We start from the raw sequence: 13,875 nt of genomic DNA on the forward strand, positions 1-13,875 counted from the left end.
GGCCCTGTGGGCTGAACATGAGCCAGCAGTGTGCCCAGGTGGCCAAGAAGGCCACCAGCATCCTGGCCTGGGTCAGGAACAGCGTGGGGAGTAGGACTCGGGAGGTGATGGTTCCCCTGGACTGGGCACTGGTGAGGCCCCACATCGAGGGCTGTGTCCAGTTTTGTGCTCCTCACCACAAAAAAGACATTGAGGGGCTGGAGCGGGTCCAGAGAAGGGCAACGGAGCTGGTGAGGGGTCTGGAGAACAAGTCTGATGAAGAGATGCTGAGGGATCTGGGGGTGTTCAGCCTGGAGAAAAGGAGGCTGAGGGGAGACCTTCTCGCTGTCTCCAACTCCCTGAAAGGAGGGTGTAGCCAGGGGGGGGTCGGTCTCTTCTCCCAAGTCACAGGCGACAGGATGAGAGGAAACGGCCTCAAGTTGCACCAGGGGAGGTTCAGGTTGGATATTAGGAAAATTTTCTTCACGGAAAGGGTTATCAAGCCTTGGAATGGGCTGCCCAGGGAAGGGGTTGAGGCACCATCCCTGGAGGTGTTCAAAAGACGGGTTGACATGGTGCTGGGGGACATGGTTTAGTGATGGGTTTTTTTGTCAGAGTTAGGTTGATGGTTGGACTAGATGATCTTGAAGGTCCCTTCCAACCTAGACAATTCTATGATTCCATCTTTGCTGCTGTGCAAAGCGGGATGCCCCCTCGCACTCTCCTTTGGCACTGATGAGTTCCCTTCACCCTCTTCTCCCGCAGTGCTTGTATCAGTTCCTGGCCTTCGTCCCACCGAGCAATGAGAGCCTGAAGAAAGCAGGCACGGCGGCAGTGATGGTTGACACCCAGCATCCACTCACCCTGCTGCTCAACAGCTCTGTGGGTGACAGAGAGCTCTGCAAGTAAGTGGCCTGACCTCAGGGAACACCTGGAGACCTCTATCCTATAAATAAATATAGATATATATAAAATATTGTTTCTTGAAGCCATGCACCCATTGATTGCCTGCTCATCGCCTCCTTTTTCCTGGCTGTTTGGACCTAGAGTCCAGTCTTTCCCCCCGCTGCTGTAACCGTGGCGTACGTTGTAATTGTGCTGAAAGGATCTAGCAGGAGCCGAGATGGTACGGGTTGAGCCAGCTCATGCAAGTGCCTGGTTTCTCTTGAGGAGGGTCTGTGATTCGAGAAGACAAGTGATGCAGGAGGCTCTGCACGTGTGGTGAAGCCTCTGTGTTGTGCAATGGGAGGGTGATACTTGGCGAAGGGAGATCCAGGCAGCTCTTGGCTCCATCCTGCTGTTAGATGAAAACCCAAGTTTTCATCTCGCCTTTCCCACAAGCTTTCAGGCTTACGGTCCCCCCCAAGTGCTGCGGTGGTACCTGCATGTGGCGGTGTTGGCTCAGAAAATTTCATTTCCTTTGTCCTTTGCAGGATTCAGTATCATTTTGGAGAGTTTGGCAATTATTCCCTTGTGGTAAAGACCCTAAGCACAAGCACCAAAACTGTTTCTTGTGACCTAGTCATCAATGAAGGCCCTATCAACAGCTACCTCCGTATGTAATGCTCTGTTTTCCCCTTCCATTCTACAACTTGCATGTCTCCCAGCAAAACCAACTTCCTAAAAAGCCCGTGCAGCCACTCATGCTGTGCTGAAGATGTGTCCTGGGCTTGCTCCTCCTCTCTCAGCGCCTTACCTCCTGGTTTTATACACCCATCTTGAGGCCCTGACCAGGATCAGGCCTCTTCACATCATACACCGTATATGACCACGACCCTTTTGCAGCAGGGATTAGCCCCAAAAAATCAGTGGGCATGTGTCTGGAGAGAGAAACTTACGTAGTTAGTTCCTGTTTCCCTGCATGTTTATTTATGTATGTGTGCAGAGCCTTCTCTCTTCTTCCCCTTGTCTTGCTTCTCTGGCCAAATGGGAAACAACTCATACAGTGTTTCTATTTTTGTTGGGCTTTTAATTTTAAACCTTGCGTCTTTGCTTTTTTGTTCCTCTCTTTTCCAGGCCTGTTTCAAACTCTCATCTACACCTCTTCCATTCTTTTCCTTTACGTTAGGTTATTCTTCAGTCCTTCCAGTTTTCCAGCTGTAAAGAAAAATTCTCCACGCTCGCAAACTCTGTTACCATTTCCCCTGTCGTCTTCATGTTGAGGCTGTTTCTAAATCTCTAGTTTCTTCTTCAGAATCGACTCTTTCCTCACCATCAGAGATTCTTCTTCAGAATCGACTCTTTCCTCACCATTGCCATGTCATGCAGTTCAGTTTAATTTTGCTTTTCTTTTATGCTGAGGCGTGCAGTCGCTGAGCTGCACTTTGAACCTAGCCTGCTTTTGGTTTGGGTTGTTTTGTTGTTGTTTTTTTTTTTTCCCTCTGGGACTCAGGCTGGGGACATGTATTGCATGGAGAAGGCGGTGTGAAGAATGGTGGGTTGGGCTTTTAGTCATGTCTGTGTCATGCCTGGCCAAGCCCAGGCTGCTAAAGGGGTTTTGTTATGTCATTTATAAAGTTGTGTTCTTCTCTCTTTCATGTAGCTATTCTCTTTGCATTCCTGGTTTACATGGGGATCCTTGCTATCCTGATTGCCGGGCACCTTGTTATGAAGTAAGTGAGCTGTAATACCTCCTCACACGTGAAGTGGGGCCGTGTTTAAAAATGTGTGTCGTCGTGTGGTGTAGCTTCAGAGTCCCACTGTAGTCCTGCCTGCAAATCAGATCCTGTTACTGGGTTGCCATGCACAACTTTAACTGTGATAGCTGTTCAAATCCACAGGCTGAGTGCCAGGACCTGCATTTTGGTCCCACCAACCCCCTGCAGCGCTCCAGGCTGGGGGCAGAGTGGCTGGAGCTGCCTGGCAGAAAAGGACCTGGGGGTGTTGGTGGCCTGTGGGCTGAACAGGAGCCAGCAGTGTGCCCAGGTGGCCAAGAAGGCCACCAGCATCCTGGCCTGGGTCAGGAACAGCGTGGCCAGAAGGAGTAGGGAAGTGACTGTCCCACTGGTGAGGCCTCACCTCGAGGGCTGTGTCCAGTTCTGGGCCCCTCACTACAAGAAGGACATTGAGGTGCTGGAGTGTGTCCAGAGGAGAGCCACCAAGCTGGGGAGGGGTCTGGAGAACAAGTCCTACGAGGAGAGGCTGAGGGAATTGGGCATGTTTAGTTTGGAGAAGAGGAGGCTGAGGGGAGACGTCATTGCCCTCTACAACTCCCTGACAGGAGGGTGTAGAGAGGTGGAGGTTGGCCTCTTCTCCCAAGGGAATCATGCCAGGAGCAGAGGAAATGGTCTGAAGATGGGGCAGGGGAGGTTTAGATGAGATGTGAGGAAGAATGACTTTGCTGAGAGGGTGGTCAGGTCCTGGAAGGGCCTGCCCAGGGAGGTGGTGGAGTCACCATCCCTGGAGGGATTGAAGAAACATGTAGAGGTGGCACTTCAGGACATGCTCTAGTGGCCAAGACTGTGGGGGTCCTTTGTGTGTGTGTGTGGTTGGACTTGGTGATCTCAGAGGTCCTTTCCAACCATGATGATTCTGTGAATCTGTGATATGATAATAAATACAGGGTGATACAATTGCCCTTGAGGGACACCTTGCAGCCTTGTTAGGTTATGTGTGGAAAACAAAACTGGAGACTGTCCCAACTTTTGATTTCGTGCCGCTGAAGGGTTGGTATTAAGATGAAATTGGCCATAAGGTACTTCTTGGTTTGTTTTGTGTTTTAAACTCTTACTAACTTTCAGGATCGATCCAGTCAGAAACTGGGTTTACAAGAAACTGAACCCCAGAGAAACTGATCGTCTGATTAATTCGGTGAGTGACCACAGTATCTTTAATTTGCATTCTGTAGTGTTTTTATCTCTCAGGAACACACGCTATCTGGGCATCTGGGGAGGTGTTTATTAGAAATCATCTTCCCTTTGTGTGTGTTCCCCTTGGCAAGTCTCGCATTGATGTCAGACAGGCAATTTTATGTCAATGGAGAGTGATAGACTAGGTTTCCGTGCAAGCTTAGTGGATTCCCAGTAGAGCTCTTGCAATTCTTCACCGTACAGCTTTGTGCCCTCTTTAGTTCCCTTGCAGCAAACGTGTTGGTGAAAATACTGTCCCCTTCTGCCATAAACAATGTAAGGGAAGGGAAGAAATGCCAGCTTTCGTGTCTGCTTCCAGCACAGTAGGAATATTAGCAGAATCTTAAATCAAGATTTTTCTGGCAGCCCTAGAGCTGGCGTTTCTGCGTCAGCCATGTTTTGTACTAGGATTTAGATAGATCATCATGGTCTGGGCTTCACATCTAGGAGGTCCAAACCTGTCTGGAAGCAAAAGACTTGGGAGCAGAGCTCTGCAGCAGTTCTTGTAGCTGGGCATCTCCATAGCTGTGTTACAGCAATGTCTGCTTCTTTATGCTATCCCTGGGGGCTGATCAGAGTGATTTAGGGAACCCAAAGGGAAAGTTTAGTTCTCTAATCAGTCTCTCTATGGTGTCAGACAAGTGCTGGTGGGATGGAATGGGTTGGATTCTGTTTGAGAGTCAGGAACTGGATCTGCTCAGCTCTTTTGTAACGCAGTGCTCAGAGCGATGGCAAGTCTGTGGGTGATTTGGACTGGACCTAGCGCTCATCACAGCCTCTCTTCACTGCATTGTTGTTTGCACCCTGGTCAAAGGTGTAGCGTGGAGCATCTGCAAATAGTATTGGGATATGGTGGAGCCGTGAAGGGGTTAGAAGAAGCAAGTGGGGAAATAAGATGGGGAGAACAAAGACAAAGGCAGTATGTGAAAGTTTGCAGATTGGTGACCTCTGTTCCCCAGGCAGCTGGTGCAGCTGCTGACTTGCCCTTTGTGTGTCTGGTTTGTCCCCCAAGGAGCTCGGGTCCCCGCACACAACAGACTCCGTTAGCAGCGATCCCGCCCCACGTCTGTGGAGCACAGCTTCTCGGCAGCGCCTGCGTTCCCTGGACACCTTCCGAGGGTGAGCACAAGACCTTGCTCAAAAACATCTCTTCCAAGGGGAAGGAAGATTTTTTCCAACGGCGGTTTGACAGGGCATGGAAACACATAGCAGATGGATGGGTCAAGGGGGTCTGTTTAACTTGGAAGAAAATCAACGTTTTAATTCTTGCATTTTCCAAAACGCTTTGCAGTTGATCTAGTTTGAGGAAACAGTAAAGTTGTGGCAGAGGGTGGAAAAGAACAACATATGTTTAGTGTGAAGGAGCTTGCTTTGGTTCACCGCCACCCATGGTCTTTGAAATGCTGCTTCCTGGTTGGCAAAAGCTGGAAACCTTGTACATAATCTTGCTTTAAAAATAAAATAATCCAGATCTCGCAGTTAGAAATGTTTTAATGGGGGTAAACATCAACTGTGTGCTCATATATATACACACACATGTATTTCATCAACATGTGATGCTTTGTGTGTGTTTTTGTTGTTGTCTTTTCAGGCTCTCTCTGATAATTATGGTGTTTGTTAACTACGGAGGAGGAAAATACTGGTTCTTCAAACATGAGAGTTGGAACGGTAAAGTACAATTGAGGAGGTGAATCTGGGTTTGAACTGCAGCAGTATCCACAGAGGGCTAGCACTGCAGCTGTGGCAGCAAGCCCTTGCTCAGCTGGAGGCTGAGATGGTTTGCCTCAGCAGGGTAACATCTGGCCTCTTCGTTAATGGGCAAAGCAGTCTATAGTCCTGTTCCTCACACAGTAACGGGGTGGCTGCAGATCACAATCTGTGTGTAAAGAGCCAGCACTGTGCCCTTGTGGCCAAGAGGCCAATGGGATCCTGGGCTGCGTAGGGCAGAGTGTGGCCAGGAGGTGGAGGGAGGTCATTCTCCCCCTCTGCTCTGCACTGGGGAGGCCACAACTGGAATCCTGCCTCCAGTTCTGGGCTCCCCAGTTCAAGAGAGACAGGGAACTGCTGGAGAGAGTCCAGCGTAGGGCAACAGAGATGATGGAGGGATTGGAGCATCTCCCTGATGAGGAAAGAGCTGGGACTCTTTAGCCTGGAGAAGAGAAGGCTGAGGGGAGACCTTGTCAATGCTGACAAGTGTCTAAAGGGTGGGTTGAAGGAAGATGGAGCCGGACTCTTTTCAGTGGTTCCCAGTGACAGGACGAGAGGAAATGGGCACAAACTTGAATATAAGAAGTTCCACCCAAACATGAGGAGGAACTTCTTTACTTTGAGGGTGGCAGAGCCCTGGCAGAGGCTGCCCAGGGAGGGTGTGGAGTCCCCTTCTCTGGAGATCTTCAAGCCCCACCTGGATGCTCCTGAGTGATGTGCTCTGGGCAACCCTGCTTTGGCAGGGGAGTTGGACTGGATGATCTCTAGAAGGTCCCTTCCTACTCTGACAATTCCATGATTCTGTGACCTTCGACGCAGGTTCATATCTTTATCTTCTCTGTGTTGTTTAATGACCACAGTCAAGCTGATGGTGCTTGGTGCTGTACAAAACATGCTGTCATTGGCAAGCTGCTGGGAAAGGGGTTGGGCTTCACACTGCCCTAGTGGAGAACAGCAAGGATCCCAGCCCTGAAATCTTTCCCAAGACACAGCAATCAGTTCTGACTTTATTTTTGAAGAGCGGTAAAAGCAGTGAAGCAAGATGATTAGCTTTTTCTAAGTTTTGTTTATGATGTGTTTTAGATTTTGGAGCATCATGTTAATTGAAAGCAGCCTGCAATTCCTCTGGAAATTCAACAATAATTTTGTTAAAATTTAGGGAGGGTTCAAGGTAAATAATGTGTTCTTTTCTCTTTCTCTGTAGGATTAACAGTTGCAGATCTGGTGTTTCCCTGGTAAGTCTTCCTGAAGAATAGTCCTTGTCTCAAGTCATTCTTCATGTTAAGGGTTGCAAGGAGAACGTTGTGGGCACCTTGCCTTCATGCGGAAATATATTTGGAGGGGTGAATTTGTGTTAAACCCTTTCCTACTGTGCTGAGGGCGGTCAGTCTGGCAAGATTCAAAGCTGGAGTGATGTGTATCCAGAGATAAAATAGCCAAGGGAATTCTGAATCAAGCTAATCTGTCTATAACCAGAGGATGGTTTTATGGGGAAGCGATTACCCCACCTGCCCTGGCGCGCTTTTCTAAACTATGCACCCGTTACGGTTACTCTTGGAGATGGGAGCTGGGCTTGGACTGTGAACCTCATCTAGAGCGGGGAGTGGGTCAGTTCTGAATTTGAATCACAGTTCTGCAGCTTGGCTTTTACTGCCCCGAAGATGCTAATTTAATTTTGGGTAAATGGAATTTTTGTGGTGCCATGGATATTGCTGCAAAAAGACTGGAATGCAATTAACCTCCCCGAACTTCATTGCCTCAGCTGACCACCAAAAGAGGTGGAAAGGTCCCATAGTGCAAGCTCAGCCGTTTGGGAATTCCTAGCAATGGGAGGAAGTAAAGTTGGCCAGATTCTGTTGGGGCAATGCAGGCTGCTCCATTAGTTTTAGTGTTTGCTGTCATGCACCTGTGTGATGAGACATCTGGCAGCTGTAATTCCCACCCGCTCCGTTCTCCAGGTTTGTGTTCATCATGGGGACGTCGATATCGTTGTCACTGAGCTCCATGCTGAAGTGGGGAAGTTCCAAGCGGAAGGTGCTTGGGAAAATCCTCTGGAGGAGTTTTCTGCTAATCCTGCTGGGAATCATCGTTGTGAACCCCAATTACTGCCTTGGACCTTGTGAGTGGAACCTGCTCTTTTCCTCGTATTCCCACAACCGTAGTTGCTGCCTCCTTGGCTGAGCTGTTGAGAAGACTTGATAGCCTTGCTCTAGTGTCCACTTGTATGGGGGCAGTTTGATGGTGTGCTGTAGATTCCTGGTCAGTTTGACCCCTGTTTGTCATTTTAGCGGTGGCTTTTCTGGGATTGTGATTAACAGAAAAGCGGGGTGGCAGAGTGGAGGTATCCCTTGTACCTGCAGGTGCAGCGGGTCTCAGCTCTCCCTGGAGAAGAGTAGCATTTGTATTTAGGGAAGAGCCCATATCTGCTCCTTTTCCACATTTCTTGTGTGTTTTCCAGTGTCCTGGGATAACCTGCGTATTCCCGGGGTGCTACAGAGGCTGGGATTCACGTACCTGGTGGTTGCTGCTCTGGAACTCCTCTTTACAAGATCCGGGGCTGAGAGTGGGATCTTGGTGAGTTACGTGGGGAGATGACAAGTGACACTGGAGCAGGGTTGGGCAGCTTTGGCTCTTGTTGGGCCGCAGAGAACACGTGAGAAATGATGACAAAAGATGTAGCATCTCACCTGATGCGTGGCGCGGTGTGACCTGGCAAACATTTGGGGGAACACGCACCCTTCGGTGTCCCGGCCTGCAGCTTATCACACCTAGCTTGGTTTATTTGAGGATTTCACCAGTCCCTTCAGATGGTGCTCAGAAGCAGGCATTCCCAGGCACTTTTGATGACTTTCCACCACCAAGGGACCCCAGGGACAGGCATCTCTCTGCCGAGTCCTGCGGCCTGTGTTTTGTCCAGTTAATTTTGGCAGCGTTTTTTCACAGCAGGGGAAAGTAATACTGCTTTTTGGCCTTTCTGGAGCCTGTTTTCCCCAAAGGCTTTTGTTCTGCTCATGAATCAAAATTCCTTTTGACATTTCCAAGCTAAAAAACATTGTGGGCTTTTGTGTTGGTTTGTTTCTCCCCCTCCCCCAAGTAACCAAGTATCTGGAAATGGTTTGTGAGGATGAAAGGTCAATTGGTAGAACCCAGTTTCGTAAGGACAACAGCTCCCTCTTGTTATCTGGGGAGCTGCCTGCCAGGAAGCACAGGATGTCCCCAAGGGCATGGTTTTTACTTGCCAGCTCACATCTCCCTCCCTCCATCTCGTGCAGGAGACACCGTGTCCGGCTCTGCAGGATATTCTCCCCTACTGGCCACAGTGGATTTTCATTCTGACCTTAGAAGTGATTTGGCTCTGCCTGACCTTTTTGTTACCGGTGCCAGGTTGTCCCAGGTAAGACTGTGCATTCAGATGACTTTCGATGGGGCATCAGATTGTTTTTCTTCTGCTGAGGAGAAAATACATTTTATTAGCTGTAGGGAAAGAAGGAAGAGGAGAGCTTTTAGGCCGGCGGGGTTAAGGAAAGCATTTGTCATGTGAAAAAACATCCTTTACTTTGGAACTAAAGTACCAGGTGCTATAAAAGTGATATCGTCATTCCTTTCTATCTAAGGAAGATGATTAAAATCTCCCTGAGGTCTGGATCATTGCAGTATCATCCCTGTCTCTATCTTTGCCCCTTTGAAGTGCCAGCCTCAGCAGAGGAGGTGGAGCAGCCAGCTGGGTGGCCAGGGCTGAACCAAAATGTTGCTGTGGGCTCCCCATACTGTCTGTCCCCTCATGACCTGCTCGTGGCATTGCCATCATCAAAACAGGGTGCCACCAGCCAGCTGTCACGTAGGACCTCTGTTTTGCTGTGTACCTCTGGGCCTGGAAAACGTGGGGCGTTCAGTGGCCAGTGGACCAGCTACTCTTCAGGTGGAGCGTACTAGGACTTTGTGCCATAACCTGTTTGCTTCTGTCCTAGGGGCTATCTTGGTCCTGGGGGCATTGGAGACTTTGGGAACTATCCCAACTGCACCGGAGGAGCAGCTGGTTACATTGATCGTTTGCTTCTTGGAGAAAACCACATCTATCAGCATCCCTCTTCAAACGTACGTAGCTTTGGGTTTGCGGCCAAGCTGCGGGCGGGCACTGAGCGTGGCTGTCAGCAGGGGCTCGGGAACGGCACCTGCAAGGGGAGGGAAGAGGAAAGAGACTGGTTGCTCAGGTGCCCTGTAACAATTGGTTCTTTTCTCCAAGGTGATTTACCAAACGACCATGCCGTATGATCCTGAAGGGATCCTGGGGACCATAAATACCATTTTTATGGCATTTCTGGGACTGCAGGTACCTCTTTTCTTTCTGCTGTGTGATATTTATTTAAGGACAGGGAACTGCTGGAGAGGGGGCAGCAGAGGGCTACAAAGATGATGAGGGGCCTGGAGCATCTCCCTTATGAGGAGAGGCTGAGGGACTTGGGTCTCTTTAGTCTGGAGAAGAGAAGGCTGAGGGTGGATCTGATCAATGCTTAGAAATACTTCAAGGGAGGGTGTCAAGAGGATGGGGCTGGTATTTTTTCAGTGGTGCCCAGGGACAGGACAGGAGGAAATGGGCACAAACTTGAATAGAAGAAGTTCCACCTAAATATGAGGAGGACCTTCTTTCCTGGGAGGGTGACAGAGCCCTGGAAGAGGCTGCCCAGGGAGGTGGTGGAGTCTCCTTCTTTGGAGACATTCAAACCCGCCTGGACACGTTCCTGTGGGACCTGCTCTGGATGTCCCTGCTTTGGCAGGGGGTTGGACTAGATGATCTCCAGAGGTCCCTTCCAACCCCGTGTGATTCTGTGATTCTATATTATGGGAAGATTTGAAGGAATCTTGGAAGTGGGGAGGGAACTCGGTTTCTTTCTTTAGGGCTGAGATTGGTCCCAACAAAACCTTTTCCAGAGCAATGCTCTCAGGCTGACTTTGCCTGAGCTGAGCATCAGAGAGGTGGAATCTAACCTGGCAGAAGGAATGTTACCTCGTGTAGCACTAGGTAGAAATTGATTTGGAACCTTTTCAGGGGAGAGCTCAGAACAGAAGTGTGACGCTGAGGAACAAGTGATCTGGACACATTCCTTAGCAGTGCTCCCAGCAGGCCAGGGTGGGATGTGGTGCTGTGAAGTTGTTGGGGCTGGTTGGGGAGAGTCAACACGATGCTTTTCCTTCATTATTCAGTCCTTGCTGAGGGAGATGGAGCTTGAGTCACATTGTGTCAACCTAATCAAGTTGCTTGTCCCCTTCTTCAGTGCTAAGGCAGTAGAAAAGGTGCAACTCTGTTGCCGAGTGGGTGTTTTCCCCATCTGTGTCTATTCTTTGCAAAGAGTTCCCATTCTCAGCTTTTCAGCCACTTAGTTGTTGTAAATCCTATTCATTAGCACATTTCATTAGCCGGTGGCAAAACGTATCTGGCTCTTGAAATGTAGTTACATTTATGAGCATTCATTCATTTTTTTTGGTATTGTTTTTTTATATTAGGCAGGAAAAATTATCTTGTTCTACAAAGACCAGCACAAACAAATTATGAGTCGGTTCCTCATATGGAGCATAGTCATGGTAAGTCAGATAGTCATGTAGCTCTTTAATAGACATGTATTTTTACGCAACGCAAACTTAGTATTTCTGAAACGAGTTGCAGTGGTTATATAAACTTCAGCAACTTTCTGTTTCAGGGAATTATTTCTGCTATCTTGACAAAATGTTCTAAAGAAGAAGGGTTTATTCCCATAAACAAGAACTTATGGTAAGCAAAGAGATACAACTTTTACATGATCTTTTTAAAGTATTGTTTTACCTTGGAGAATGATTTTACCTTTCTTATATTTCTGTATCACATAGTTCTCTAAATAATCTTTCTACTGAAAATGTTTGTAGGTCAATATCGTATGTGACAACCATGAGCTGCTTTGCCTTCATCCTCTTACTGCTGATCTATTACCTTGTGGATGTCAAGAGACTGTGGTCGGGTGCTCCATTTTTCTATCCAGGTCAGTAAAATCGCAACAGGAAACACAGTCTTTCCAATTCTTTCTGCACCGCTACTATCCTTTTATGTTTTCTGCACTTCCCTTGCCTTTAAAAGAGTTGGAAATTAGAGTGAGGTAACCTGAAGGGTGCCGGAATGATTAACTGGGGCTGAATCTCTGCACAGAACTGGGACATTGGAGACCAGATACTTAGGAGAGGGGGGACTGTCAGGTCTTTAAATAAGGGCTGGATGCTGCTATTGCCCAACGACCGTTCTGGGTTTGGTGTTGAGTTAAGGTCCTGGGGAACAGCTGCCTAGTACCAAGCAAAATACCACAGCTAGTTCATAGTTGGTTTTGGAAAGGACTGCTGAGACTTGAGCAACCTAATGGGAAGCTCAAAAAGCCCGTCAGCAGAGCGATAACCACTTCTGAAGATGCGGAGGACAAAATCCCCTGGGCAGCTGCGTAGGTTCTGTCTCTGTGTTTGTAGATAAGCCTGTCTCCCAAAGCATCCCACCGTGGTTTTAACCACGCCGGGCTCTTGGCAAACATCTGAGTACAGACTGCAAACCCACAGCAGAGGGAACCTTTCAGCAGCTTTGGCGTTTGGACAGGAAGATGGGTAGGGTGACAGCAGGGTATCGTATCTCCTACCAGAAATCCCAGAGCTTTGAAGGGCACTCAGCATTTGTTTGCAAAGGCAATAGATCTGACCAAATGGGTTGGCACTCGGCCACTGAAGGCAGTAAGTATGATTATTCTCCCTGTCAATAAAATTGCAGGATAGCGATTTGGTTGTGCTCTCAATTTTCTCAAAGCTCTCTGTATTTCTTTTCATTTTTGGGGGAGAGAACCCTTCAGACTGTATTTGAAAGCACACGTGTGTAGTATCTTTGGGGCAAGTAACGCTCGGTGGTGTGATTAGCTCTTGTTCTCTTGGTGCCACCCTGTTTCCTAAGCCTGGCCTGCCTCTGCCTGCTTACTCTGAATTAAGCTCCTGCCTGTTCTTTCAGATGGTGTGACCTCTGCTTACTTTCAGGAATGAACTCAATCCTGGTCTACATTGGACATGAAGTGTTTGAAAATTATTTCCCTTTTAAGTGGAAGATGCAAGACAGTCAATCCCACGCAGAGCATCTGACTCAAAACCTCACTGCGACGACTCTTTGGGTCATAATATCGTATTTACTTTACAGGAGAAGGATATTCTGGAAAATCTGATAGAGGTGGTTGAGGTGTATGAGCCCTAAATTCTGATGGGGCAAGTGTGTAAGGTGGATTAGCCTGAAATATGGCCACTCGTGCTAGGCTGTATTACTAAAAAGGGATACTGGTTCAAGTTTACAATGTTGTGCAAGTTGTCATCAAGACTTTTATGTGACTTAAGGGACAGTATTTTCCTATTTAGCAAAAACTTACTAGTCTGCTGCGGTTTGCTCTCTTTCTGCTTTCTGTATTTTGTAAATATTTTACTGATCTCCCTCCTTCCTGTAGAGAAACTGAACATATTGCAACAGTTGGGCAGTCAAGGACAGCCTGACGGTGCTTACAAAAGGGAATTGCAAGGGATCTGGGTGGTGACTGAGAACGGGACTGTGGCAAGAGTCGTTGCACCTAACTGGCGTGGTCTGGGCTCTGTATATACCCTTGGCACCTGCTGCATGCCTGTGCCACCCCGGCTACTGGCACACAGCTAACTTGGCCTTCTTTTTGACTGGGAGAGCACGGGCAGCAGCCTCACCCAGCCCTCGGGCCGGCAGTGCAGTGAGTGGCTGGGAAAGCTCAAGGGCACCTCCGTGCTGCGGAAAGCGGGTGGCTCAACTCACCCTTCTGCGTTGTGTTCTTCCAATTGGGCCTCGGATCAAAACCTTAGGTGCAGGATCCTCCTGAAGCCTGCTTCTGAAAATCTCTTCCGTCGGCTTATTAATGGGCGTGCTGCTGCTACAGGTTCAGCAGCCCCTCTTGTGCACATTCTGGGCCTTTGTGTTACATCCTTGTCGCGTGGATGAGGTCCACGTTTCATGTGCTGCATTTCAAGAGTGCAGAAAGGCCAGTTCCTACTGAGTCTGTATGATCAACAAAGTTCAATCAAAACAATCCTTTTTATAAATGGATCTACAAAAGGACCCCGAATCTGAAAACCAGCAACACAGGTAGAATTCAGCCATAAAGGAAGAGTGAGTGGACCAATTAATAATTCTGGAAAACTCAGGAAATTCACTCATGTTGTGATTTAGGAAATTCACTCATGTTGTGATTTCCAAACTAGCACTAATAAAAAGCCTGGAAATACCCTGCTGTGTTCTCTGTGTATGTGTAAAGACGGAAAGAAGTAAGACACACACCTT

The 13,875-nt window shown here is 48.3% G+C and overlaps 1 protein-coding gene across 1 annotated transcript in view; it reads left to right on the forward strand.

Moving 5' to 3' along the window:
* The window catches only part of HGSNAT (heparan-alpha-glucosaminide N-acetyltransferase), a 14,327-nt gene extending 508 nt beyond the window's left edge, over nt 1-13,819 (forward strand). The window contains exons 2-17 of the mRNA XM_014959349.1: nt 745-884; nt 1,413-1,534; nt 2,522-2,591; nt 3,720-3,789; nt 4,840-4,946; nt 5,419-5,495; nt 6,739-6,769; nt 7,493-7,653; nt 7,993-8,108; nt 8,807-8,928; nt 9,503-9,629; nt 9,778-9,864; nt 11,037-11,114; nt 11,231-11,301; nt 11,433-11,545; nt 12,567-13,819. Of these exons, the coding sequence (XP_014814835.1) occupies nt 745-884; nt 1,413-1,534; nt 2,522-2,591; nt 3,720-3,789; nt 4,840-4,946; nt 5,419-5,495; nt 6,739-6,769; nt 7,493-7,653; nt 7,993-8,108; nt 8,807-8,928; nt 9,503-9,629; nt 9,778-9,864; nt 11,037-11,114; nt 11,231-11,301; nt 11,433-11,545; nt 12,567-12,748 (1,674 nt within the window). The 3' untranslated portion in view covers nt 12,749-13,819. The remainder of the gene's footprint in view (nt 1-744; nt 885-1,412; nt 1,535-2,521; nt 2,592-3,719; nt 3,790-4,839; nt 4,947-5,418; nt 5,496-6,738; nt 6,770-7,492; nt 7,654-7,992; nt 8,109-8,806; nt 8,929-9,502; nt 9,630-9,777; nt 9,865-11,036; nt 11,115-11,230; nt 11,302-11,432; nt 11,546-12,566) is intronic.
* Nucleotides 13,820-13,875: the final 56 nt, after the last annotated feature.

This window comes from Calidris pugnax, unplaced genomic scaffold (assembly GCF_001431845.1).
Source record: "Calidris pugnax isolate Ruff unplaced genomic scaffold, ASM143184v1 scaffold440, whole genome shotgun sequence".
In the NCBI taxonomy this organism is placed as follows: Eukaryota; Metazoa; Chordata; class Aves; order Charadriiformes; family Scolopacidae; genus Calidris; species Calidris pugnax.